We start from the raw sequence: 26,420 nt of genomic DNA, 5'->3' as shown, positions 1-26,420 counted from the left end.
TGAAGTTTCAAAACATCCATGTCAATATTGACTGATGTCCTCACCTGAGTTCGCTCCACCGACGCCGTGTGTTTGTCGCACATGGGGCTGATCTCCATCCCCTTCTCCCGCTCTCGGTCGCCCTGGTGGAAGAACTCGTCCATGATCCTGTCGGTCCACTGCCGGTACAGGTCCAGAGGCTTGGTGGGGTTGCTCAGGTCGGCGCAGTGAACCATGTTCCTCAGAACCTGCGGAGCAGTGAGAGTTAGCAGCCGTCCGCCGCGATCTCCCGGACAGCACATGAAGCAAACGCACCTGCATCCTGTCGGTGTAATTGTCCAGCATCAGAACTCCGGAGCTGGTGACTTTCTTGGTCTCCACCATGGTCTTCAGGTCGGCGAGGAGACTCATGTGTTTGGACATGTCAGTGGCCAGCACCTGAGAAGAGACGCTGCTGTGAGGACGGACTATCCGTCGCTTCTGAGCCGCGGGGCGAGCGGGCGCCTCCTCACCATGTCGATCACCATCCTCCTCAGCGTCTGCCGCTGCTTCTTGTTGAGGTTTTGGAAGATGTCGCAGTTCTCCTCCTGCAGCAGCTTGAAGCCGACGGCCAGGTGGTGGTTCTCCAGCACCGACTCATCGTTGTACATCAGGGCCAGCTCGGAGTCTGCGGGAGAAGAGGCTCGGTTACCATGGCGACCAGGGCTGCGGGACCCTTTTTTGACTCACTGGTGTTGATGAGGAACTGGTTGGACACTCCTGGATGATCCACGTCATGAATGGCTGCAGCAAAGATGGCCGCCAGCACCTCCAGGTCAGTGAACACCGCCTGCGGGTGAAACAAGAAAAGAAAGGTGACGCTCACTTCACAAGCCTATTGTTCCAGTGGTGTGAGTTTGATGAGTCATGCGGTCGATGCCAGGAATTGTGACTAATGTTGTTGAATAACTCAAGGTGCGGCGAGGTGCCAGCGTTGTGACCATATAAGGAGGGTTTCTCCGGTACCTCCAGAGCCGGCGTGGACAGGAGGATGTGGGTGGACTGGGCGACGTCGGCGGCGTGCAGGCTGTTGTGGTAGGCCACGTCGGAGTGGTAGTGGCCCTCCAGGGTCAGCATGAAGGTCACGAAGGTGTCGGTCGGAATCTTGAAGGTCCTCAACAAGTCTCGCTCCTGCTCGTGACACAGAGGCACAGAGAGCTTGAAGCGCACCGGTTTGAATATCAGACCGCGGTGAGTGAAACTAGCGACGCTCAACTTTGGCGGAAATGATTCAGAGGAATCAATTTCAGTAGCGGATGACGGAGCGGTGCAACATGCTGCCTGTGTGCGTGTGTGTGTGTGTGTGGGACTTAACACTTCTATGAGCTCGCACTGACTTGACAAGTGGAGGGGGGGACGATGGGGGGTACTGACCTGGAATATGGTATACATGACGCACGTGAGGGGCCGGTTGTGAGAATGCTCCGCCACTTTGAAGATATTCAGGCCCCACTTGTTGATGTCTTCCAGGTCCTGACACATCAAACCAAAGCATGAGTCTCGGCGTCGGCCATGACGGTCTCCCTTCCTTCCCACGCTCACCTTCGACAGCAGCTCCTCCTGGTCGGTCTTCACCCCGAAGCGATTGCAAAAGCCGCCGGACACGATGGGCGAGTGGATGACCTTCCTCACGCCGCCGATCTGCGTCATCATGGCGCCCTGCTGCTGCTGCTGGGTCTGCTTCCTCTTCCTCTCCCGCGACTTGGGGATGGGACAGGGGAGCTCCAGTTCATTCTGCTTGTCTGTGGGACGATAAGAACACTTGAGCCGGCGACACCTCTGACGGACACCCACTTCACCATTGACATCACAAGAGGCCAGATCGCCGCAATCGCTGCCCCCGGTGGAACACACAGTTACAGCTGCCCCCTCTGCTGATGCAAAACTTGCGTCTTTACACACCCGCCCCCTCAACCCACAGGTGACTTGAAGCTACAGCTTCATGACACACCACACGTGAACTCAAGTTGAGTATTCCAGCCGAAGCAACAAACCTGCCTCTGTTATGAAGATGATTTTAAGTTCTAAATAATCATGGTATTGATAGAAATATTCAAAGTAAAACAGTACGAAGTAAAGAAAAACGAGTGAATTGACAATACTATTGTAAAGATAGTTTCAAATAAAAATTTAAAATACAGCAGAATTTCACTAATAATAAATGTAAACTCTGCATAAAACCACTTTCCAGGTGTACACGTTTAGTTTAAGCCATTTGACTAATACATTGAGGATAAACAGTCTGACTAAAGAAGGACATGCGTCTCAGACCAAACAGTGTTATTATACGATGTTGTCATAATAGTAAATGAAGCGATTTTTAAGAATCTTGAGCTAATGAGCAGCTTCCTAGAATCTCGACTGAGATGTTGAGGACAACACAAGCCAAAGCTAATGGCGCGTGCGTTCAGCCAAACACTGATAAGCAGCGACAGATTCAGAGAAGCCTCTCCAGCATTCACAAGTGTTTGGGGAGGGGCTTGATCATCTGCGGGGTTTACTGGGTGCATGTGATGTGTCTCGCTGGGGTGAGCGTCTCACATGCACGACACAGCTGACAGTGCAGCGCCGCTGCGGGCTGGAGAAGCACCGCCGCATTGAAAGTGACGGGGAGAAACGTGGTGCTGGCGGGGGGCGGGGGGGTTCGGAAACGACCCGGTCGACAGGTGGAAGCTGCAATGCAGATGAAAAACAAAACCGCTGGAAAGATGAGCTCTGATCTCATCGCGGGCGGACATTTGTTTTTTTTACACTGCTGGATCGACTCCAGAGAAGGTGTGGAGCTCGAGACATGGTTTGCCTTTTAGCAGCATGATGAATGAGCGGCGCACACCCGAGCCTCACGCTGCAGCACTCGCACACCTTTAAACACAAAGCTCCCTAAGGCCAAGCATGACTCAAATGTCACTCTCAGTCGCTCTAAGGAAACACCTGCTGCATACACCCCTGTCACCCTCCACTCTCCAGCAGTCGCACACGACACAACCAAGAAAACTATATATATATATATATATATATATTTTTTTTTTTTTTTTTTAATGTATATTCTGAAGCTGATTTGCATAGACTGTTGCAGTGCATTATGGGTTTGGTGGCCCATCCATGATGTTCAAGACTCTGACTCAGTCAGTCTGGTTTTCTCAAGGATTCTGCCTTAGAGACAAAAGCAACCGTCGCTTGCTAGTTGGCATTTTATTTTCCCGGTTGTGAGTGTTTTTCTGTCCAAACAAAAGAGGAGTGGGCCAGCTGTGCTCACCTAGGAAGGTGTTGGAGATGTATTCTGACACTTGGTTTCCGGATCGACTCATCTCGGACAGGTGGTTCAGCTCTCGGTTCAGCATCCTTTTGAACTGCAGAGAAAAGAGCGGGCACACATGCATCAAGTCACATGCCAAAATCCCATCCTTCTTATGACCAATATTTACCAGCAGATGGACTCCAAATACGGTTTAATATTAATGTAATAATAATCGAACCGCAGCTTAATGGTATAAGATTATAACCTTATTTAAACTAAAGCGCTTTTAATGTCTTGAAAATACTAAGAATTTCAATTTTATAATATTAAATTATTTTTGTTGCAATGAATAAACCATAATAATGTTGTAACTAATCCTGCCACTAATATATATATATAAATATATAAAAACACATTTGTTAGCATGCATCAATTGAATTGATCCCCTTTTCAACAGCCGTAGTTTCCCATGAGGTCACTCTAAAAAAGCATGTCTACCACCCCACAAATACTGAGCTCAAACAAACAAGATGTTTCAAGACAAACCAAGTGAACGACCGCCAACATGGGAGAAATTCATTTCATTATCAAACAGAGGAAACTGGTTCTCCGAACAAGCTGCTTTCTATCCTCAAGGGATGTCACTTTCCAGCCTAAAAAAAACCCAAAGACACACCTTGATGTATCCCCAGGACACAGAGAACAGGTAGTTGGCCTCAGGCATGGTTCTGAGCTGTGCTGAGCCCCTGGTGCTCCCCAGCAGAAGCCCTATGTGCTCCTCTCTGAGTGGACCCCCAAGGCTGAGCTCAGACTAGCCAGCTGAAGCTCCAGTCGCTGCCAAAATCACCACATCCACGGTGAAAAAAATGCCCCAGCTGAAAGATCCACAGAGGGGCTGCGACGGAGCCCTACATCCCTGCCTCTGTGCGTCTCCTCATGGCTTGGAATTCTCAAGGACGTCGCCGGGGAGAGCGATGGAATCCCCCTGGAAGCGATCGATGCGTCCCACTCCTTTATGTCTCCAAATCTTCACGTCCCTCAAACGCCGCCCAAAAGGGGTTCAACAACACACAGGAGGGAAATCCAGCCTTCTGATGAAGGGAGGGGGTGGAAGGGAAGATGGAGAAAAGGAGGGCGCGCGCTTATCTGCAAAGTCTGCTGAAGTCTCTCACTCCCTCCTGCTGCTCCTGCTCAACACTGAACCATGCAGACAACTGCAGGAAATGGGAGTTAGGAGAATCCCCCGCCCCCCCGCAACTCCCCCTTCCATCATCATCTCAGTGAATCATCAGCTTCATCTGAAATACTCTTTACTTAGCCCGACATATATTTTTCACTCGCGCTCACAAGGACTGTGTCTACCACATGACACTGTCTCTAAATTCTTGGGGTTTCCTGTCGCACTGCAGCAGATCTCTCATGAGAAGATGCATGGCAGGAGACAAACACATGTCTGCAGCGCACCACCAATTGCAAGACAACCTCAACGCCATGGCAACAGAGTCACATGGCCCCCTCCGTTCTCACGGTGTTTCCCTCTCTGAAGGCATTACATCGCACCCCCCCTCTTTCCTTTCACACACACACACACACAATCTGCAGCAGATGCAGACAAAAAAAAGCGATCATTATCAGTGACAGATTCTCCCGTGCTTCCAAATCCCAGCTTGAGCTTCATCAGTAAAACAGAGGAGGGATGTTGCAACCATTTTCTCGGCGCTTGTGTTACGGCTCTTCAGGTTTTACTGCGCCTTCAAAAGCGGCGGACTCCTCCGATCTTTTAATGCCTAACAATGGAAGAGTTGGATCAAAGCTGGGCCCTGCTTTCCAACAGCTGCTTAATAGTGCTCCACTTGTCTGACTGGGAAAGTTCAACGCCACTTTCAAAGCCTTGGCCACTTTGAAAAGCCCAAATTGCCAAAGAGGGGCCATAAAATATCAAAGAGCTCGTGAGGACAAAAAAAAATTAAGGTTGGAAAGCAGCCACTTCAGACGATTCGGGGAAATAAAGATTGCTTAAAGCAGCGGAGTGGCGGTTAAGTGTTTGACCATTTGACATCCTCAGTCACGCAACAGGCGGGAGAACAGTAACCTGCTGTATCTACAGCTCGTCCTTCTCATTTCTCCACAGAAACACAGGTTAAAGATTGTGCTCCTCAACACAAACAAAATGGGCTGCACTTTCAAGTGAGCACTTGCCCCTGTGAATCAATATGTATATTGAGGTTTTAAAAAAAGTATTGACTGTTGCAGTGCATTATGGGGCAAGAAAGAGATGCTGGCCATAGATAACAATGTTGGGGACCAGATGTGCAAGTCAGGATCCAAAATAACAAGATAACTATGGACGAATGTTTAGGCTGACAAAATGATAAGAAACCAGAAAAAAGGAAAAATAATAATACTGTAGCTCAGTGGTGGGCAAAGCGTGGCCAGAGGGCCACATGCGCCCCTCACGAGTTCAGAGCAAAGCCACAAAAGAAACGGATAATTTATAAACATTTGAATTCCAAATCCATCTCATTAGTTATTTTAGGTCTTTGTTTTCTATTCTCCTCTTTTCCTTTTAAAATGACATTCCACTAACCACGAGGGGCCATTGAAACAGAGTGTCCCTCAAAACAGATAAAATACCTTAAAAATATATCATAATAAAATGCCTTGAAGTCATTTACCACTAGTAAAAATTTACAAAAATGAATAAAATTAAATAAGAAGAAATTGAAAACTAACGTTTTTGGGCCTGATATTTTTCCCTATTTCGTCATGTTTAAGTAACAATTTGAAGGTACATTTAAGATTCTTTTTCCTCTGTTGGCCCCTCACCACAGTAGCAGCATATGATGTGGCCCCTGCTGCAGAAGCTAGCCAGCTAGCTAGTTAGCTTGCCAGTTCACTGCAACAATGGGGTTTTTACACTGCTAGCAATCATGAACATGACCTTTCATGATCATTTTTTGGGTTAAGTGAATGAAAAATAACTCAACATTTGGCTCCTTGCATCAAGGGCAAGAATGAAACAAGGATGCTGCAGAGTTTCCATCATTTGCCAGTGGATTTTAGGGTGATTAAATCAAACATCATAAGCTATTTAAGTTTTAGCCGCACACATCATGTGGCGAGCTGCTCGTACTGAAGTATAATCAGATCACAGCTGTGGTGCAGTTCACATGAGGTACACAGAAAATGTAAAATAAAGTTGACGCTAACCAAGACATAGAGAAAATGAGCTGCATGTGCAACTGGTATGGTTGAAATTACATGTGGAGACCCACCTGCACAAGACAAGACACTGACATTTTCTTCCATTTAACTTTTTACTCCAAACACATGTGTTAAAGGTCAAAATGAATTTGTTCAAATTCACCAACTTTCGCAGCAAAACTCTCGACTCACCTTCTTCCAGCTCGAGATCATCCTAAAGTTTTTCTCCTGACTTTCAGAACTGCATAATCCCATCGTGAACAAAACGCAAACTGCAGCGCAAGAAAAAGTTATTCAATGTCAGCGGGCGGGTTCTGTGCGAGCGACTCGGACTTGACTCGCCGTGTCTCTGTTCTGATGTGGCGTCAGGCAGGAAGCGTGCAGCGGTAAAGCTGACTTTACTCCAGTGGCACGCTCCTCCTTCAGGAACAGGCCCGAGCTTGTGTCCCCACCTACTTTGCTTCTTTACTGATTGACTAAACCACTGCTGAGGTCATGCTTTGTTCGACTTCCCAAATCTGCCTCGGGCTGTGAAACAGCATACCTGAACTTGTCACAGAAAAGTCCCGGCTCGCCACCTCAGTCTTCGTGGAAATCTCATCTCACAACAAGTCCAGAAAAGCCCTTATATCACACAGTACGTTACAACTCATGGTTGCAACACAGGGTTAGTCGGTTAGTGTTGCTTCACTTGTGGTCAGTGTCAACACTGGATTTCACCTTCATTGAACAGAAAAGACACTTCTTAGAACCATGTCTTCACTGGGCTTGAAGCCTCCGCTCTGACTGCACTGTAATTCAACTCTCACTACCGCTACACAACCGTCACCACATCTGTTTCAATAATTTTGTCATTCTTTCCCCCCTCATGCGCTTTAATGTCAGCGCATGAGTTAAAGTTTCCGACTCGCCTGCACTTTGCTCACGAGCACTTCAACCCGCAGCTCTAACTGGGTTCAGATGGCAGTGTTTACCCAAGACCATGACTGGGATCGGCGTGGAAGTGTGGCATGACTAATGATAGCGAGTGGCACAGGAGCTACTCCCAAATCTGAGGTCACTACCACCAGGTTGGTGGTCAGCAGGGTGTGAGGTCCAGTCCCCCCCGGATACACCTGCGCACTTGGACACAGGAGCCATGGTTGTGAGTTTAATTACAACCTCTACGCTCCTGACGTCAAACTGGATTTTGGTCAAACATTACGTTATGCTGGATACGGTGGAGAAGGAAGAATCTGAACGAAACAAACTAACAAAAAATGTAAAGTAAAACTGCAACAAAAGGAGTGACGCAACTGAAATGAGCAAGTCAATTATTTACTTGAATTGTGCAAGCTACTGTATTTTTTGGTCAAATGTCGTCAGTAAATGTCACAAGTGGGTGTGTTTTCACCGTTGGTGACCAAAAACTGAAGTGGGAGTTCGTTGAAGTCACACATTTATAGTCAGTCACTGTGAGTGGTAAAAGTCAGTCCAAGTCACACCATTTTATTTTACTCTTTATTTTTCTGTTTTATGGATCCATCTCAACAAAATTATTAGGTTTGATTCATTCTTTTTTTTTTTTCACCTGGGATGATTCACATAAACTGTGGGTGTGATGACAAAATGAGCGTGCCGGTTGTTGGTACTTAAAAACGTCACTTGCACAACTCTTCGACTCATCAACCAGTCGCAGGTGTCAGACCCTGTTTACGCGCACATTCTTTAAAAACAGCATTGTCAACAGGTTCCCGCTGTGGGTCATTCGGGGAGGATGCTGACTCACACTGAACAATGCGGCCGGACTTCCTGACCCAACAGCTGTCGCGTTGTGCGTCTGCCTGGCCGTGCGTTCATTGTCTTGAGAGTCTCAGTGACGTAGGCCACCGTCGTGAGACAACATGGCTGCCAGTCAGAGCGGCGCTATTGTTGTCTGGAGGAGACCATCAGGCCGCTCCGGAAGTCAAGAGACGGGAAATAGGTGTCGCGGCCGCAGCGACGCTTCAACCACTACCTCCCTCACCACGCTGCTCATAGCTGAATACAAACGGAAATGAGCCACAAGCTTTTGTTTTCTGACGCCACCATATGGTCTTTGGAACAATAGCGCACGCGGCGGGAGTGACTTTCCGCACATGCTGAAATCAATAAAAAAAAAAAAAAAAAAAGCCAACTCAATTTTAGGATCAATCAACATTGATGTAAGAAACCTTTTCCAGCCATCAGCATCAGGTCGATGGAACACCCCTTTCAAATCGGCACTGCGATGGCATTTAGAGGCTCAAGAAATATCACGAGTTGAAACCCGCCGACGACTGGTTATGTAACGCTACAATCGATGGTGACATCAATTGAAAAGGAAGTGTGACATCAGCAATGAGGTCATTGATATGGTGTTCTTGAGCAAGACTCGTGACAAACGGTATCAATGATCACGTCAGGTGGAGCGATGCACGTTGGTAGCCACGCTAACCGCTGTGATTAGGCGACAACAAAGAACAGAGGTGTTCTGGAGTGACATCTGGGCCCTGCAGACCCCACAAGGCAACTGCTGTCCTGCTCAGTGTAGCGCAAAGTCCACTGACTTTCTTCCTTGAATGAGTTCTGGACCACCACTTTCATTTGCATTTCACCAGTTATTCTAATAAAATCAGATACTGCATGATGAAGATAATAAATGCAAGACAATATTCTGAGGAAATCACAGTTGACGTCGTTGAGAGCTTTTCTAGATTCTGTGAAAGCAAAGCACACCGCTTTCTCTGGTTCCCTTTGAAGGTTATGTTATTTAAAACAGTTGTGAATTGTCACTTAGCAGATCAAACCTGTGTGCCATGCATCATAGATCAATTCGTTTCTCATTTGGAGAAAAAAACAAGAAACATTTGTTGGACACTTTCTAACAATGGACACCTAGTGGGCACTTCCCATGGTCTCTCTCCAAGAAGTTCAAGTTATACCTCTCAACTCTGCCTCACCATCATCCTCTCACCTGTGACCCCCAATAACTGGAGTACTTTCTACCCCCAAGAACTTTAGCTTTAGCTAACTCAAAACTTTACAGTCAGAAGTTGTGGTGTAAAGTTCCTATAGATAAGTCCTGGGCAAAGTGCAGCCCGGGGCCATATGCGGCCCTTTGCCTGCGTTTTTGTGGCCCTCATGAGGTCAGGCTAAAACTATACAACTGATATATTTTTATTCATGTGTCCGTTTTAAGCCAGTAGTAGTTCAACATTAAACACACTCATGACTACATTTTTGTTTCTTCTTTTTGTTTGTTAATTTAGTATTTTCCTCAAAAGGAAGGAAAATTCAAAACATATTTTGAAATACATTTTCAACTTCGATGTTTGGTTCATAATTTTATTATGATTCCTATTCAAATAAAATGCACATAAAATTATTTTTTTTCATAGGGTTCATGTCATATATACACTTCTTAATATCCTTGCTTCCATTGAACATTTTTTGTTTCATTTATTCCTGTTTCCTTTTTTTTTTCATCAGATTTTGCAGTCATCGCTGCCTTTCTTTTGGCATGGTGGCCCCTCACAACAGTCACAGTTTACAATGTGGCCCTTTAGGAAAGGAGAACTGCCCACCTCTGTTGTAGAGGAACGTTATCATCAACGATTGACAATATGAATACACGCATGAGTGGTGGATAGATGCATGAAATACAGCCTTGACTTCACACATAACTCAATATACTGCAACCCCAGGCAGACAATACACACCCAAACTCTATTGATGGTAAACAATTCCCTGACAAGGCAACATCTAAAATACAGAGTGTAGAAGATCAGCGGCGGGATGCACTATTTGAAAAAGTCTTGAACTGCCACAAGTTTTTCTAAACATTGACCCACCAGCGCGTCTTGTACCGATGACCTCATGATTACAGCAGCAACGGCTGCTGCTCATAACTATCCTTGCATATGCACATTTGGTGGAGTTCAGATTTTAAGGCGCGTGGTGAGGAAAAGTGAGAAATGTTTAACTGGCCTCGAAGATCATTAGACCAGAACCAATGTGAGCAGTTGTTAAATGATAAAAAGCAGGCAGTTGCACTATGACTGGGGAAGAGTGAGACCAATACTCACAGGTTTCTATAGTTCAACGAAAAGCAGAGAGACAAGGCGAAGTCCTACCTTGTTGGAGGCCATGTCGCTGACAGAGCGGTAGGTCTGGATGGTCTCCAACTGGTCCAAACACCAGTCCAGCTCTTCCATGGTTTCCATTGCCAGCTTTTGGTAGGACTCATCTGCCAATAGACACATGGACATGTAGTCAGACCGCAGCGGGTCTAAATCCATTTCTGGGGCAGCTGGCACCATGCAGGCAGAGGCAAGGGTCCCGGAGTGGCTGGGTTGTACAGAGGACTGACTGGCTGGACATCCGGGACAAGCAGAGGATGAAGAGGAGGTGTGTACACAGAGCTCCTTCATCTCACTGCCCTCAAAAAGTTGAGGGGAGTCCACAGAGTCGTCTGGGAACTCTCAGGCAAACTTCAAGCTCGAGTTACAGCCTGCAGAGTCTCTGTGTAGCCTCTTTCTCTCCATATCCGCTTCACTCACTCAGCAAACCCCCTCCCACTGCTTCACCCCCCCTCGCTCCCCTCTCAGCCTTTAGAATCTGTCCGCCTCTTGATAGCACATGAGGAAACGTGCGGAGGGAAAACCAGGCAGTCTGCTGCCTCCTGCTGTCCACGGGTTCTGCCGAGTGAACCCGCCAGCAGTGGAAGTGAGCCCACAACCTGTCGCGTTTCTCACAGATGCCTTTGAGAAGTTCAGCAGTTGCTACCAAATATGACTGTTACGATTTGTAAATGCAGTGTTTAAACTTAAACAACTTTTCTTCAACCAATGACAGTAGCTGTTTACCCCAGAATATAGAAACTTACAAAAAAGTTGAGGCAGAATCAGCATAGCGGCCTCCTATGCTCATCTGTGCTAGTCATGAAAGGGTTAACTGAACTCCCTTAAACACAAAAGTATATTAGTGAGAAATAGCGAGCATTCACACCTGGATGAGAACAAATGTATTTTTGAAGACTATTCATCTACACAATCTAGTAACTTAGCAGATTTTCCTTTTTGAATTCTTCCGTGTTTCCTCAGGACGAAGTGAAGTTTTATTCACTTGCACCGATTTATTATTTTACCTTGACTGCTGGTTTGTGTTATGAATTGGGGAGGATGAAAGACGCTTGTCTTTTTATGACTAGACACTACTTTGAAGCTGCATGTGACAACACGTGATCAGAACGTAATTTTTATGAACACTATAATTTGATTTTACGATTTCAAACCAGTTCAAACTAGGAGCTTCAGCAGCACAAACAGGCTCTTTTCTCTGAGCTACACTGAGGCTGAAGTCAGTCAGGGAAAAATTATATCAAACTTCAAACTCGGTATTTGCACAAGAAACACAAGAGGCAAACTCTGGCAGACCGGGGCCAAAGCAGAGTGCCAAAAGAAACTCACAGCACTTCCTCTTTGGCCCAGAACTCGTATAAAACATGGGGCAGAATTACTGAATGGAGGGGTGACTGCTCAAGGCAATCAAAGTTTCTGTGAAATGACCTGGCAAAGCAATTCCTCAAGATCCGCTGTAAAGAAAGTATTTGCAGGTACTAGACGGCTGAACCCCTCCCTCTGCTTGGCTCCTTGGAAAACTCTTCTGAGGCTGCACACATGGAAGACATTTACCCCATATGCTTAGCACAACAGAACGGGCAGCGTGCTGCTCCCAAATTTACGTCAATAGTGCGGATCAAAGCACTTCAAAGGCGGGGGATGGCGCGCAGACTCTCAAGCACGGTGTCGAACAAAGACCTTCGACGAAGTCAAATGAAAGACACGTGTGCAATTTGAAGAAACGTATGACCCCTCCAAGAGATCAGCTACAGATTAGATTCGAAGAGACGCACGAATATGAAGAACAAGACACTGACAGATGACACTGGCGCTAAGAAGAACCGCACACCTTCAACATAACAAACACGTTTGACACAGCCACGCCGTTAGGTAAGACCTACACTTGTGAAGTCCAACTCCCTTTCAATAAAATGCTTCTGCATTTTAAGATCTTCAGCCAAACCACCGGCATCCGAGTCATGTCATGGCAAAGAAACAGAGACACTTCAAAGAGGGTTCATGCACAAGCTGGTTGGCTGTTGCAGCAGCCGAGGCGCAGGAGTCCTGAGTAGTCAGAGCAGGGGTCTCTGCCAAGAAGGTACGACCACATCCTGGTCGGGTTTCCGTCACCAACGGTATGAGGAGACGTTATACAATTTAACACCCAAGCCAGAGGAGATGAAAGGAGCTGCTTTTTCATGAGGCATTTCACGCTGGCAGCAGACACCAAGAAATGCAGAAAACATTATTTGATTAAATTCCTTTTTTTAATAGTGAAATCATTAATAAATTAATTATCGTTCTACTGGAACATATTGAATATGACCCTGTCTCTTTATGCAAACATGACATCCAAAATCAATTATCATAAAATTATGATCATAAAAATTATGATACTCCCTTTGAAGGTCTAAGAAAAATGCTTCTTAGGATTTGTTCGGAATGGCGGATTCCCAACGGATCAAGTCATAGGTGTCAAACTCATGACCCGGGAGCCAAATCTGGACTGCTAAATCTTTTATATCCAACAGTTTGCAATACATAGCTTTAAATAACAATGATGTCAAGTGAACCTAAAACTATTAGGATGTAGATGGGCAGCTGTTGTATCGCCAGGCTGAGACCTCAGATGTTATGTCCGAAAACCAAAAAAGCTACGCAGATGGAAGCAAATCGATCAGGGCACAGAGGAAGTAATGATGTATCTTTCCCCAGAAACCGAGCGAGGGCCTCCTCCCTGGGCTCAAGCCACCACGACCGGTGGATCAGTCTGTCAAAGGAGACCTCCACCGGATGTTTCCGCTCACTTGAACAAGACCCCGAGGTACATGACCTTTTCAACTTGGGGTGAGAACTCTTAACTGGCATTGCTCCTTGAAAATCATGGACCTGCACATAGAGGAGCTGATCCTCATCCATGCTGTGAGCCAACCAAAATAACTTCTCTCAGTCATTCGCTACATAAGCGTTTAAGGTATTTCATTTTTATTTCACAACTGGGTCGACAACTGCTGGTTTATTATGGGGATAAATTACAAGCGTAAAAATCGACTGTGTCCCATGAACATCCAAGACAGAAGTCACAACCTTGTCATGTGCAAAAGCAGATGAGACCATGTGGAGTCAAATGAGTTTTCAGACCTTCAACAATGTCACCAGTCAAAGGTGGCGTGACATCGTCTGAGAAACCGTCTCCAGACGGAGTGTGGGGTACTTTTCCAGCCTGTTTTGCTGTAGACGTCTATTTTTTTCTGCCGCACGTCCTAATGCTTTGGCCATATGCTGCTGCGAGGACAACAGAGCTCACTGTGCAGACAGACCCCGTCTGCCTCCCCTTCTCCCCCCCCTCCATCTTTCTCCACATCGGAGCCACAGACCGGCCTCTGTAAGAGCCATCAACTGCGCTAACAAACCTGGCTGCTTCAAACATCACCCTGCTCCATTCCCGCCTGAGACACCTTCCGCTCACATCCACCTCACACTGCGGCTCTCTGTGCGCTCCTTCTACCCCACAAACCTGTTTTCTTCACTGTCCAGCCAACGGGAGATTCGCAGAGCTGCACTCGCTCACTAGTTTGCCACCAACAAATTACCATCTCACACTTGTTGGGTGAACCAGTGAAAACAAATGTGGCAACTTCTATTGACTTAACAAAGGTATAAAAAATTTAACATGCATTAGAAGTAAATAGGATTTTGGGATTTAAAAAAAGACTTTTATTTTGCAAAACAAAAAGTGGAAATTGGAAAAAAAAAAAAAAAAAGGAAAACAACAGGAAACTTTTTATGACGAACGATCACTGCATGCTAGCAAGGAGGTTTTCCTGCTGAACTCACCGTGTTTATTCGCGCTAACTCAACTTGTCAGGAAATAACGAAGCCTATCACTCACAGGGGGTGAATAAAAAGAGGTTGGATTCACGGCTGCGGGTTAAAGTGTAAACAGCTCGGCGACAGTTGCACGTAGGCAACCTCTTCATCATGACCTCGCTGCAGACGGGCTGACACTGATATGCGCTTGTGTCTGACTTCGCGCTGCACGTGGAGTGGGGGTGAATCATGTCGGTTTCATGCCCTGCCGACGTCAACTCGACACGGGTCAGGACACGTCAACACCGGTTGCAAAACCTTTATCTGGAAATAAACAAATGTGTGTCGAATCAACCACCTTCAGGTTCAGTAAAGCTGACTTCGTATCTGAGGACGGCTTTTAACGGAATGTTCATGGGTCCATTCAATGTTCCCCCATTGTCTCAAACAATCTCCTGATGTGCAGCACACTCAGATCCAGCCCTGAAACCACAGTCCTTGTCATCTGGCACAAACAACCCTTGAGTAGTTTATAAAAGTGACACAATCACCACCTCCATCAAAACAAGACGATTAAGCCCTTATACAAGCAGATACACACCTTATCTAAGCCAGTTTGACAGCTTTCACACAATACACCATGGAGCTTTGCTGGCACGGGTCGGCTTGAGGGATGGGCCGCGGCGCGGTTTATGACTCTGCTGACGTCAATGACATAATTCAAATACTTAACCGAGCTGCCTGCTTCCAGCTCCCCAGATCCGCGCCTCTGGCTGTCAGCCTGGAAAACCAGACATGGACTCTTGCTGCACACCACTGCTGCAGGAGCTACTGGAATGTGAGCGGCCAAACTAGCTGCGGGCATCATCCCGCCTGTCTGAATTACTATCATTTACATGTGAGCGGGAAACCTCCGTCCTGTCCACTGGAAGATTTGGACCATGAAGGGAAGAGGTCGGATTTTTGGGAGCAAATTATAGGCCACTGTGAATCTGATGATGCTGAAGAACGCACCACAACATTTGCATTATTAAGTAGGACAAACGGAAATATTACTGGCATAATAAAGCAGATATTTAACCCTGTCGCTTTTGTGCTATTGGTCCCATTTTTCCTTTACAATATCTGATTCAACATCACCCGTTTCTTTAACTACAGAACATAAGAGCTGAAAGAGCAAATTGAAACTATCTTACATGTATACAAATTTTCACATCCAGCTTTTTTTTTTAAGGTTTTGGGAAACGGTGTCACTCAAGAACGTGAAGAAAAAGGCTTCTCACTGGACTACACTGTATCACAGGAAATCTTTCCTAACTGTGGCCATTAAACTGTACAACTCCTGCTTCTGAGTGTCAGTCAGCTAGTGTCCCTGGACTTACATGCAATAGCCATATTAGTGCAGTAGCCATATTGACAACAGCATTGTATTATAGCCTGGAATTCTTTTAATGTGTATACACTGTAAATATGTTCAGATGGTTCTTGTTTTCTATTGTGAACTTAGCACTTAGTGTACAGTACTATTTTTTTTTGTTGTTTTTTTTAGGGGTCGGATTCGATAAAAAAAAATAATGTAGTAGAATTTGTGATAAATTAATCTATATTAATCGCAATGGTATAATAAGAATATTTGCCACAAGAAGCCACATTTTTCAATTTGAATGAATTTGGTTTATTGCTGAATCAAATGATGGACCCACACATACATTTAAACAACAAAATATTGTTTATTTTGCATCAGCACAACAAATCACGATGGTGGCTGTAATGAAGTTTTTATATCACCTTATTTAAACTAAAGCCCTTTTAACGTCATGAAAATATTTGAATAAGAATTTCAATTTTATAAGACTTTCAAATACATTCAAAGGTTCCGTGTTGTCTGGAGAGCAACTGTTAAATTAAATTAAACTATTTTTTGTTGTTGTGATTAATTAATCCTAATAATGTTGTAATTCATTAATTGGAATTTACTTGTTAAAGTCCCACCAGTAGTTCTTTTAGTTAGTATGTTTTTTGAGTAACATATAATATTCTATTTATTTCTTTATTCTTCTTCCTCCTCGGATAAATAAAGCAGTTCAGATTCTGATAAAATCACTCTCAGACTCACTTTTGAACTCAAAAACCACTGGTCTCTACTCATCCCTGGAAACTTTGCCCAGGTTTTTGCCTTCTTTTGCATGTTGCAGACATCATTGCCAAGACATAATTTTGTACATTCGTAAAACATATCCGATCTAGGAATCGCACCAATCTGTGAGGCCCTATTGTGCAGAGATAACTCTGGTGCAGGTGAACCTGGTTTCTAGGAGGCGGGCCTACTGCAGAAGTGCCGGGGGCTATGTTATTAGTGACACAATACCAGTCCAGTTTAATAGGACAAACCATTGAGGGGTAACAGGGATTTGGTTGTTGGACAGGATGCTCAGCGAAGGGTTAAACAAACAAGACAGCTGTTCGCTTGTGATGAAGCAAAATGTTGCTGGAAATACCCAGAGCAACCCGCCTCTTTGTCTTATAGTTACAAGGTGCGCTGCCAACATACATACTGTATGTGAGTTCAGCTGACAGACATGACCCACTTCAAAACCCTTTCGGATCACTTGACTGGGAACTTCATCAGTGAATGACTGACAACCCTGTTATCTGTTTTCGCAGCACAATACGGGACAAACACTAATCTTGGCAGGCAACCTACTGCTGACGATTACCTCAACAAAAGACCAATGATTCACCACTTTACTGGAAAATGTCAGACTTCCCACTGTTGACAATCAAAAGCATTTACAAGGTGAAGTACACTCAATTGACTTTATGCCATTGTATCTGTCACTTCAAGACAGATCTATTGGAGAGGCTAGAAAGTCAACACAATAACAATAGAACCAGTCAGTGTTGAGAGTTTCTGGAGTGAAATAAAACTCACTTTACAAGGTTTGAACTCTTGCTGGATATGATCATGAAGATATGGTGTTTTTAGGAAATCTGAAGACACCGTCTGATGCCACAATAAACCATTTGCTCCTATAATATCTGAAAAATCAGTGCGGACCATCATGCTGGAAACACTGAACCTGAACTTTGCTAAAGTTGCTATAAACCATTCATGCGATGTGAGGCGACAGAGAAGACTTCAACCGACCTCACCAGTAACACAAGGTGTCTACTGACAGTCCTGCATATGACCTCAGAACATACTTTTTTGCCGTACTAGAATAAAGTGTAATTGTACATCCACTCATGATTTCAAGCAAACTGATGCACTTTAAGTCTTAGCTGTTACAGACAAAACAATGTAAATAAAGTTATTCTTTATTGTAAGTTGACCTATATAACTTCCTTTTTTCTTTTCTTTAACGTTAACAAGGATAGAATGTTATGCAGAGATGTACTTTTCATAGACAAATGATACTATTTACAGAGGCGGCGGAGAGTTAGAGGGTGAAAACGTTTACTTCTTCACGTCTTCTGGATTAGAGTATCTATTGCTAACACGGCTGCCCAGAAATAAAATGCAATATTTATCGAAGCTTCGCACAAAGGGCGAGCTTTATTCCTCTCGAAAACACTGTGACTTGTTGCCGTCACTTTGGGCAGCAGCAGACTGTGAAGAAAACTTTTAAAACGGTTCCTTTAAGAGAACATCTGACGATTTAGCTCCGTGGGTCAAATGACTAACGAGAGGAGCCGAGCATCAGCGCCACCCGGTTAGTGATGAGCGTAACTGATTAATCAACACACGTGCGTCATCCACATACAAAAATACTTCTCATGAGACCGAATGTAGAGCAAAGCCCATAATCTGAGTCAGGCATGGAAGAGTGAGCCCTTTGTTGGCCCAGACGCTCACAAGACTTTGCATGATGGGACCATTATTGTGTGTGTGTGTGGGTGTGTGTGTAAGGGTGTGTGTGTGTGTGTGGGTGTGTGTGTATTAAAAAAACAGCCTCACGTGAGGAACACTACAATCTCCTCACGTTACTGGAGGAAAAAGGCAAATAAAGTTGTGTAAACAGCTCGTAGTGACGCACTTGAGGCGCAGCAGATTCTTTGAATACCCCACTAACCCCTTCTGTGGGTCTGTGACATGTTTATACAACAAATCTGATCTTCTAGCACAATAATGAGGAAAAGCTTTAGCCACCATCTTTATCGACCTTGCAATTATGTTCATAAGCTATTAATAAGGTACAAGACAGATAGACAGTCTAGATAGACAGGTAGATAGACAGGTAGATAGACAGATAGATAGACAGCTAGATAGATAGATAAATAGACAGAGACAGACAGTCTAGATAGACAGGTAGATAGACAGACAGATAGTTAGTCTAGATAGACAGGTAGATAGACAGATAGACAGATAGATGGACAGGTAAATAGACAGATAGACAGTCTAGATAGACAGTCTAGATAGATAGATAGATAGTCTAGATAGACAGATAAGACAGACAGATAGACAGACATTCTACATAGACAGGCAGATAGACAGATAGATGGACAGATAAATAGACAGAGACAGACAGTCTAGATCGACAGTCTAGATCGACAGTCTAGATAGATAGATAGTCTAGATAGACAGATAAGACAGAGATAGATAGACAGACATTCTAGATAGACAGGCAGATAGACAGACAGATAGATGGACAGATAAATAGACAGAGACAGACAGTCTAGATAGATAGACAGTCTAGATAGATAGACAGTCTAGATCGACAGTCTAGATAGACAGATAAGAGAGATAGATAGACAGACATTCTAGATAGACAGGCAGTCTCGATAGACAGGTAGATAGACAGTCTAAATAAATGGAAAGATAAATAGATAGACAGAGACAGACAGTCTAGATAGATGGACAGATAAGACAGTCTAGATCAACAGTCTAGATAGACAGATAAGACAGAGCTAGATAGACAGTCTAGATCGACAGTCTATAGACAGATAAGACAGAAATAGATAGACACTCTAGCCAGACAGATAAGACAGAGATAGACAGTCTAGATAGACAGATAAGACAGAGATAGATAGACAGACAGTCAAGATAGACAGAAAGAATAAAAGACAGAATGGATTTGCTGGAAAGGAGAGGGAACCTATTTCTTCATAAATGAACACTGTTTCTTCTGTGAAACTATATTCATAAAGCTGGTGGCACACATCCCTCACCAGGAAGTGCTGCAGGTGTGTTTAAAGCGAGAACTAATATTACTATAAGAAAGAAAACTGCGAACTGGCAAAACAGAAGTCGAACAAACTATACATTCATTTATATAAATGCGAACAGCAGAAATCATGGAGTGCTACCAGGTGCTGGCTCAGCACTCGTAGTTAGCCAGTTGAAAGATGCCAAGTGACCTACTTTTTCCTCCAGTTTCCTTCAACACATTTGGAATTGTTGATTTGCATGAGGAACCTGAGTTTACATCTGACTCAAGGGCAAGTGTTTTCGTCATGCTCCTGTAATATGAGAATCCAATGCAAATATAGGCAGGCGCAATGATCGAGACAACTAATGCACAATAAATAAGAGACTATTAAGAATAAGCCTAGTAAATGTTTTCATGATGTGCACGTTTTCACTGCTCTGCTCCGCTGCCATTGTTGACACTACAGCACGTGCATGGCGAAACCCCTGATGAATTCCGCCAACTAATCCCTTTGGTTTAGTGTAGCAGCCAGTCAGACGGGTGATTCAAACGTGACCTAAAACTGCGCGCAGTGATGCTACTAGCAATGCTAGTGGCCTCCGAGAAAAATGGAGCTAAGACCTCAAAAAATAAACTGCATCAAAATCCCTAAATACATAGCTACTTTGTGCAGTCGAAACTTCCTTGAGCATGTTTCTTCCTTCTTCGGGAGATATTTTTAAGTTTAAATAGATACACTTTCCGACATAGGTAGCTGAAAAGACCGCAGAGAATTAACAGGAATAGTTTATGACAGAGGAGAGATAGCCAGTACATTGGTAGGAAGATGTTGAGGTTTGAAGTGCCAGGCAGAAGGTGGAGAGGAAGGCTTGAGAGAAGGTAGGTTTGAGAGAAGAGGAAGCAGAGGACAGGGTGAGATGGAGGAGGATGATCCACTGTGGCGACCCCTGAAGGGAGAAGCTGAAAGAGAAAGAAGAAGTTTATGCAGAACCTGGTTGGACGGGTGACTGGCAAAGAGAAGGATGTGAGAGAGAGAGCTTATCACGAATAACCAGTGCTATTCCATCACTGGTGCTTTCCACTAGATAAATCTGTTGCTGATAAAGCGCTTCTTCGTCAGCATCACGCTGACATAATCGGTTTGTTTTTCTCATTGAGCTTCCTCATGCGTCACGCTGGACACTGAAACCAACTCTCTCGGTTCGTCAGCATCAATACAGAGGTCAAGGATTGTGGAAGCGCAGAGAGACACTTGCAGTTGTCTTGTATTTTTTCCTGCTGCGGGACGCTCCGCAGCCCATCTGTGCTGATAGGAAGTGAAGAGGAGGCCATGCTGACGTCAATGGAGCTGGAAGAACCAGTGCGGCAGGAAACGCTATCCCTCACCTCCCTCTCTTATGTGTCCTCTCCCTCATAAACCTGATCTGAAAGCAGGTGCTTTGTTTCACATTTTCTCACACCGTTCAGTTCCGTCTGGTCATTTTGCCCTTTCCTGCTCGCATGAGAGATGAGACGGAGTCACCGACACTGTCAACACAAGCCCTGTGTGGAAACAGCCTCTGAGGAAACCTATGCATGTTAATGGCGTTTGTGCAGATGCATAGAAGTCCTTCAGCAATTTAAAGCAAAGACACACTGAAACAGCACAGAAATTGTCTGTGCAGCTGAATATTTTGCAATATTTAACCATTACAGGATGTAGATTCGGCTTTCAGTTTTGCACAATTCCTGACATACAAGTCACAATATATACATACACATATAAGATAGTTTAGTTGCACACGAATAAATATTAAAATTTTACATTTTGGAAAAAAAAAAAACCCAACAACATTTTTAATATTAATTTTAACATTAATTAATATATATAATATATATATATATTTTTAACATATTTTCCTCATATTTATTTTATTTAAACTATTTTTTACATTTCATCCATCAAGTATTTCACACAATATATATACTGTAATATACATAAAATATCTTCATAATACTAATCATATTTTACTAATCCATTATTTCTTCATTTTTTTTCCAACAAAGGTGTAACACAGGTAATGAAGAATAAATATAAGAGATTTCTGGTAATAAACCAAGTAAATATTTTCATGATGTGCACTACTACCTTTCCATTGTTGACACAAAACCCAAATGAATTCGAGCAGCTAATCCGGTCAGTTTTGCAGAGCGATTGTTCAGACAGGCGTCTGATCCAAGGTGGATCGCACGTGACCTAAAACTGAGTGCACCGATGCTTCTAGCAGAGTTAGCTCCTTCCATGAAAACATGGAGTCCGGTTCTGCGATAGTTTTTGACTACATATCCACTAATCTGGATTTTGGATCAAAATACTCCAATATTTGCGTTCGGTTGAGCATTTAATTAAAGCTTCAGCATTTAATCCTCAAAATGACACCCAGTAATTTACAATAATCTTCAAAATAACCCGATTTTATTACTCCGTAAGTCATGAACAAACTTTTGCTCACATGCATAATGTTGTGTTACCAAGTAATGTTCCAAAACTTTGCTTACAATATGGACTTTTCAGGAGGCCCCATGAGGAAATAAGATTGTTTGTTGTTCCCCGCATTGAACTTATGCATGGACAGATAAATGCGAGTGCAAGTGCAGGAGGAAGTCACTCTGCACTTTCATGAAATACATATCATTTAAGGAGGCAAGAGACATATAAACTAATATAACAATCATTAATATAAACATAATATTACGGCATATTCATTTCAGTCTTGTGGGGTGGTTTTTGGAACATGAAACAAGAACAGATTGTACTGCATAAACCACAGCACCTTAATATTGAGTAAGATAAATTACGTAACGCATATAGAGACCCAGTACATTTCCAGAACAACAATCACACACCCAGTTCCAATGAGTTAATTGGCCTTTGCAATTTTGATTTATATTTGTTCCAAGTTTGACTCTTCAGCTGTGTCTTAGTATCGACTGCCTCGCACAACCAAGTTGCATTAAATGAAGGTACTTGCTACTCCAGATTAAGTTTGTGGTGGGCAAATTCGGATTGTTTTGCCCCTTTTTTCCAGTGCTAAGCCAAAGTAACTAACCAAACCACACGCCAGAACTCACCAGACAGACAGACTTTGGCGACAGCAGGCTGATTAGTGACTGGAGACCTCCTGCAAGAGAAAGACAAACGGGTTCACTGTCGTATCGGTTGGGTTTTTTTGGTATATTCAAAAAAACAGTGCAACAGTTGTCTGTACGATGACAGTTTCCAGAACAGGGTTTTCCAGTTGAACTCAGGAACATTTCCAATCATTTGCAAATGGAATAACTACTGTTGCTTTAACGTCATGACGTCAGCTATTTATCATCTCCACATGACTATAGTCGTGTTAGATTACTAATAACCACTTGGCTCACTTCAGTCGTTTGGCGATGTTTTGCGCTACAGCGCCCCCAAGTGGGGTGTTAAGGAAGCATTTAGATGCGACAATGAAATCCTAAATGAGACTGTTGCTGAATAGAACCACTTACTTGGAAACACACTGTACATTGGTCAAAGTTGTGAAGTTATTCCGAACTGTCCTGAGACTTGCAAGGACCTGAAAAAGAGGGGTAAGAGAAAGTGCATCAGGGCTGTTATTTTAAATAACAAATGAAGTTAATGTGAAGATTTTACTTTTTGGTGAGTACAATAACTCTTCACGCTTGTTATTAATCTTAATGGAAATATGAGGTATATGCATGGAAAACACATTTTTGAGAAACATTACATGCAACGCATTTAAGAAAAGTTCAAGACTATTAAAGGTCTAGTTGTGTTTAAAGAGATGCGATACTGAGCGGCCAACAGGTGGCAGAGCTTGACACCTCATAAGGAACTTTGAACTTATTGAAAGGATGAGAAAAGAATGAGATCATCTATAATGAAAGTCAAAATATTTAAAATCAATAATGAAAAAATACATCGATTAAATAAAACTAGAATAACAACAAGAGATTCCAATAAAAAAATGTTAATTTTGAAGCCAGAAAACTCACCTGGGCAAATGGGGTCACGATCAAATCCTCTACATGTCTGTAACAGGAAACAGAGCGAGTGAAACAAGAGTTTAATAGTCTCTAGTGGTCCAGCCATCATGTTCTGCACTCACGCATCTCCGACGATGGAGGAGTTTCGCGACAGGGACCTCGGCGAGAGCTCGTAGTCACTGTCGGACCTGTACAGGAAGGACTCCCTGCGCTGCCCGTGCAACGACATGTTGGGATGCAGAGCCAGGCCCGATCCCGGGGACACGATGGAGTCCAGCGGGCTGCAGCAGGAGGATGGGCCTTTCTCCACTTCAACGCTGAAACAAGGATTACACCACGCTCAAACTTGAACCCAGGATTTACCAAGAGGACCCCACTGTTTCTCTGAAGAGCTGACCATCATACACCATTTTTAAGAAGCATTAATACTAAAAAACAAAACATAAACCACCACTGTTCTCAGACAAGGAAGGATAAAGCCTCCCATACAAGTACAAGTTGACTGATCTGAGAGGGGAGGGGAAGGTTTACTGCAAATCAGAGGTCTGGATTTCCTCTGCAGTCATGTTTGTGACAAGATTAAAGCAAAAATATCTAGCTGTTAATGCTTAAAAAGGAAGATAAGATTCAGACATATTCTCTGTTCTGATGGTTCCGTTATATCCAAATCCCAAATTATTGCATTTCTCACCTCTAATCACATATTTTCTGAACAGAATCTGTCATTAAGGTCACTTATTTAAGTAAAATGTACTGTAGTTGGCTCGCATTAGTGGAGAAAAATGAAATGTAGAAGGTCAGATGATGTGCTAAAGCTGTTAGCCGGAGAGCCACAGATGGACACACTGGTCAACAGATTGGGTGTTGGGGAAGCAGGGCAGGCAGGCAACAGTGCTATCAGATGGTCGGGTCAGGAGCAGAGTCGAAAGTTCAAACGCCATTCATCACAAACTCAAAGCACATTCTCTATACCAGTGGAAAAATTCAGAGGAAAATAAAGCTCCTTCAGCACAACAAGCTTCAGACAGGGCTCTCTAGTGACACCTGCTGGACAAATAACCGCAACAAACGTTTTTAATTTAGTAACTTTAATTTCACTGAATGACTCCACTGTCGGTGAACACAGGGAGTTGAAGTTTAGATCACATAATTGACGTACATAGGTGAATGCTATGTGGTTTGTTCAATTAATGCCCGACATTTTACATGCAGGAGTCCTATAAAAAAGACAATTTGGTGACAAACCTCGACATTTGTGGGCAGTTTCAGTACAGCACCAAGGCCCGCCTCAGATCAACAGACAAAAACACGTGAAAATATTTTAAAAATCGAAGCCGGAGACCTTATAAAATGGCGCAAACTGAGATTAGCACTCACTCCGTCTGCAGAGCATTAAGCATCATTCACATCCACACATAAATCACATCCATAATCTGACCTCTTAACCGAACCACTCAACTTCTAAGTCACCACATACGGAATCAAAGAGGAGTCACCTGGGCGGCGAGAGGTGAGCGGTGCGGACCACTTCATCGCTGAAGTCAAAGTGCCCACCTTTGTGCCGAGGAGACCTCCGAAACATTCTGGCTCCAACTTCCTTCTCCCTTTCTTTCTTATCCGGCAGCGAGAATGGCTGAAGCTGCTCGCTCACACACACAAACCCAGCAACAGACGCTCTCTCTGTCCAGCAACTGGCCACATGCCTGGATAACGTAGGCTTGACAGATGCTAAGAAGCAGATCTGGGATGGAACACAGGGAATGGATTCCCAGTTATTGTTTATCTGACAGTCTGTCCGCTCTTTATTAGAGCACTGCAGATTAGTCCGCGTGCATCATCCAGGCTGACCTTCGCTGTGACATCCAGGATAATATGCCCTTTTAAGGATGGATGGCGGCGAGGGGAGAGAATATTGTCACCGTTGATGAGGACCAAACAGCACCATAAACATTAAAAAATTGCAAGGAAAGAAAGGTTTATTCACAGTGGCAATGCTGCAATGCTTATGTTGAAGGTTGTACAGAAAGTACATCCTCGACTGAATGTGGCCCACCGGCACTTGGAGCAACACTCTTCTTTATATTAGGACTTCAAGTTTTTATGTCCAAAATGATTCACAAATCCAAATGAATTATAGATTGTTTTAGGTGGACCAGCAGATGCTAAAAGATCATCTTCCAACTGAAATCCATCATCTGTTTAATCGTTTAAAAGGGTATTCGATTTTTCCAAGTTCATGCTGCTCAGTCTATCTACCGGTGTCAAGAAGGTCATGTCACCCTGAATTCCGTTACGCTACGCTGCCACCTGCAGTCCCACTGAGTGCATTGCTTCCAATGAGATTTTAAATGCTTATATTGGGTTAAAAAGGAAACCGAATATGGCTCTAAAAATACACATTATTCAGGTTAAATTAAATAAGTAAAATTTCTTAAAATAGTACAAATACAAAAAATAAACAACACGCTATGATTCTAAATCAATCTATATAGAAAACAACAATAAAAAAAAAATATCAAAAAAGCAGCAGTAACACCAGAATGTATTAGAAAGGACATTCGGATATTCTAATGCCACTACAGCACTTCAAACTTGTACATAATATCAGAAAATATTAGGAAGTTATTTTATTCTCAGTATGGAGCTAAAACAGAAGTCAAAAGGAGACGACATATACTGGGGGATACTGGATACGAAACACATTTAAGGCACCTATTTTGAAGAGTCTTCCTTGGATATTACAATGTTTATCATAACATGAGTTCAGTGTGTGTGTGTGATGATATAAGAAACACTCTGTGACTGTTCATCACTTTCATAACTTTAAACTAATCGAGCTTCAACAAAGCAAATGTATCC

At 43.6% G+C, this 26,420-nt stretch overlaps 1 protein-coding gene across 5 annotated transcripts in view; it reads right to left on the bottom strand.

The window, feature by feature from the left end:
* The window catches only part of LOC128769003 (cAMP-specific 3',5'-cyclic phosphodiesterase 4B-like), a 34,210-nt gene that overhangs the window by 1,675 nt on the left and 6,115 nt on the right, over window positions 1-26,420 (bottom strand). For 2 of the 5 annotated variants that reach the window (XM_053882202.1, XM_053882203.1), the window contains exons 4-16: window positions 23,684-23,878; window positions 23,571-23,607; window positions 23,064-23,131; window positions 22,653-22,702; window positions 10,594-10,706; window positions 3,275-3,368; window positions 1,561-1,760; window positions 1,393-1,491; window positions 985-1,149; window positions 709-808; window positions 492-646; window positions 295-417; window positions 45-227 (exon numbers count right to left, since the gene is read on the bottom strand). In XM_053882202.1, coding sequence (XP_053738177.1) covers window positions 45-227; window positions 295-417; window positions 492-646; window positions 709-808; window positions 985-1,149; window positions 1,393-1,491; window positions 1,561-1,760; window positions 3,275-3,368; window positions 10,594-10,706; window positions 22,653-22,702; window positions 23,064-23,131; window positions 23,571-23,607; window positions 23,684-23,878 — 1,582 coding nt within the window. Of the gene's footprint in view, window positions 1-44; window positions 228-294; window positions 418-491; window positions 647-708; window positions 809-984; window positions 1,150-1,392; window positions 1,492-1,560; window positions 1,761-3,274; window positions 3,369-3,932; window positions 4,490-10,593; window positions 10,707-22,652; window positions 22,703-23,063; window positions 23,132-23,570; window positions 23,608-23,683; window positions 23,879-25,057; window positions 25,218-26,420 lie in introns of those variants that run through there. The other 3 variants (XM_053882204.1, XM_053882205.1, XM_053882206.1) reach the window with 3 other exon arrangements.

Source organism: Synchiropus splendidus, chromosome 13 (assembly GCF_027744825.2).
Source record: "Synchiropus splendidus isolate RoL2022-P1 chromosome 13, RoL_Sspl_1.0, whole genome shotgun sequence".
Taxonomy (NCBI): Eukaryota; Metazoa; Chordata; class Actinopteri; order Syngnathiformes; family Callionymidae; genus Synchiropus; species Synchiropus splendidus.
This window is presented reverse-complemented; position numbering and strand designations above follow the sequence as displayed.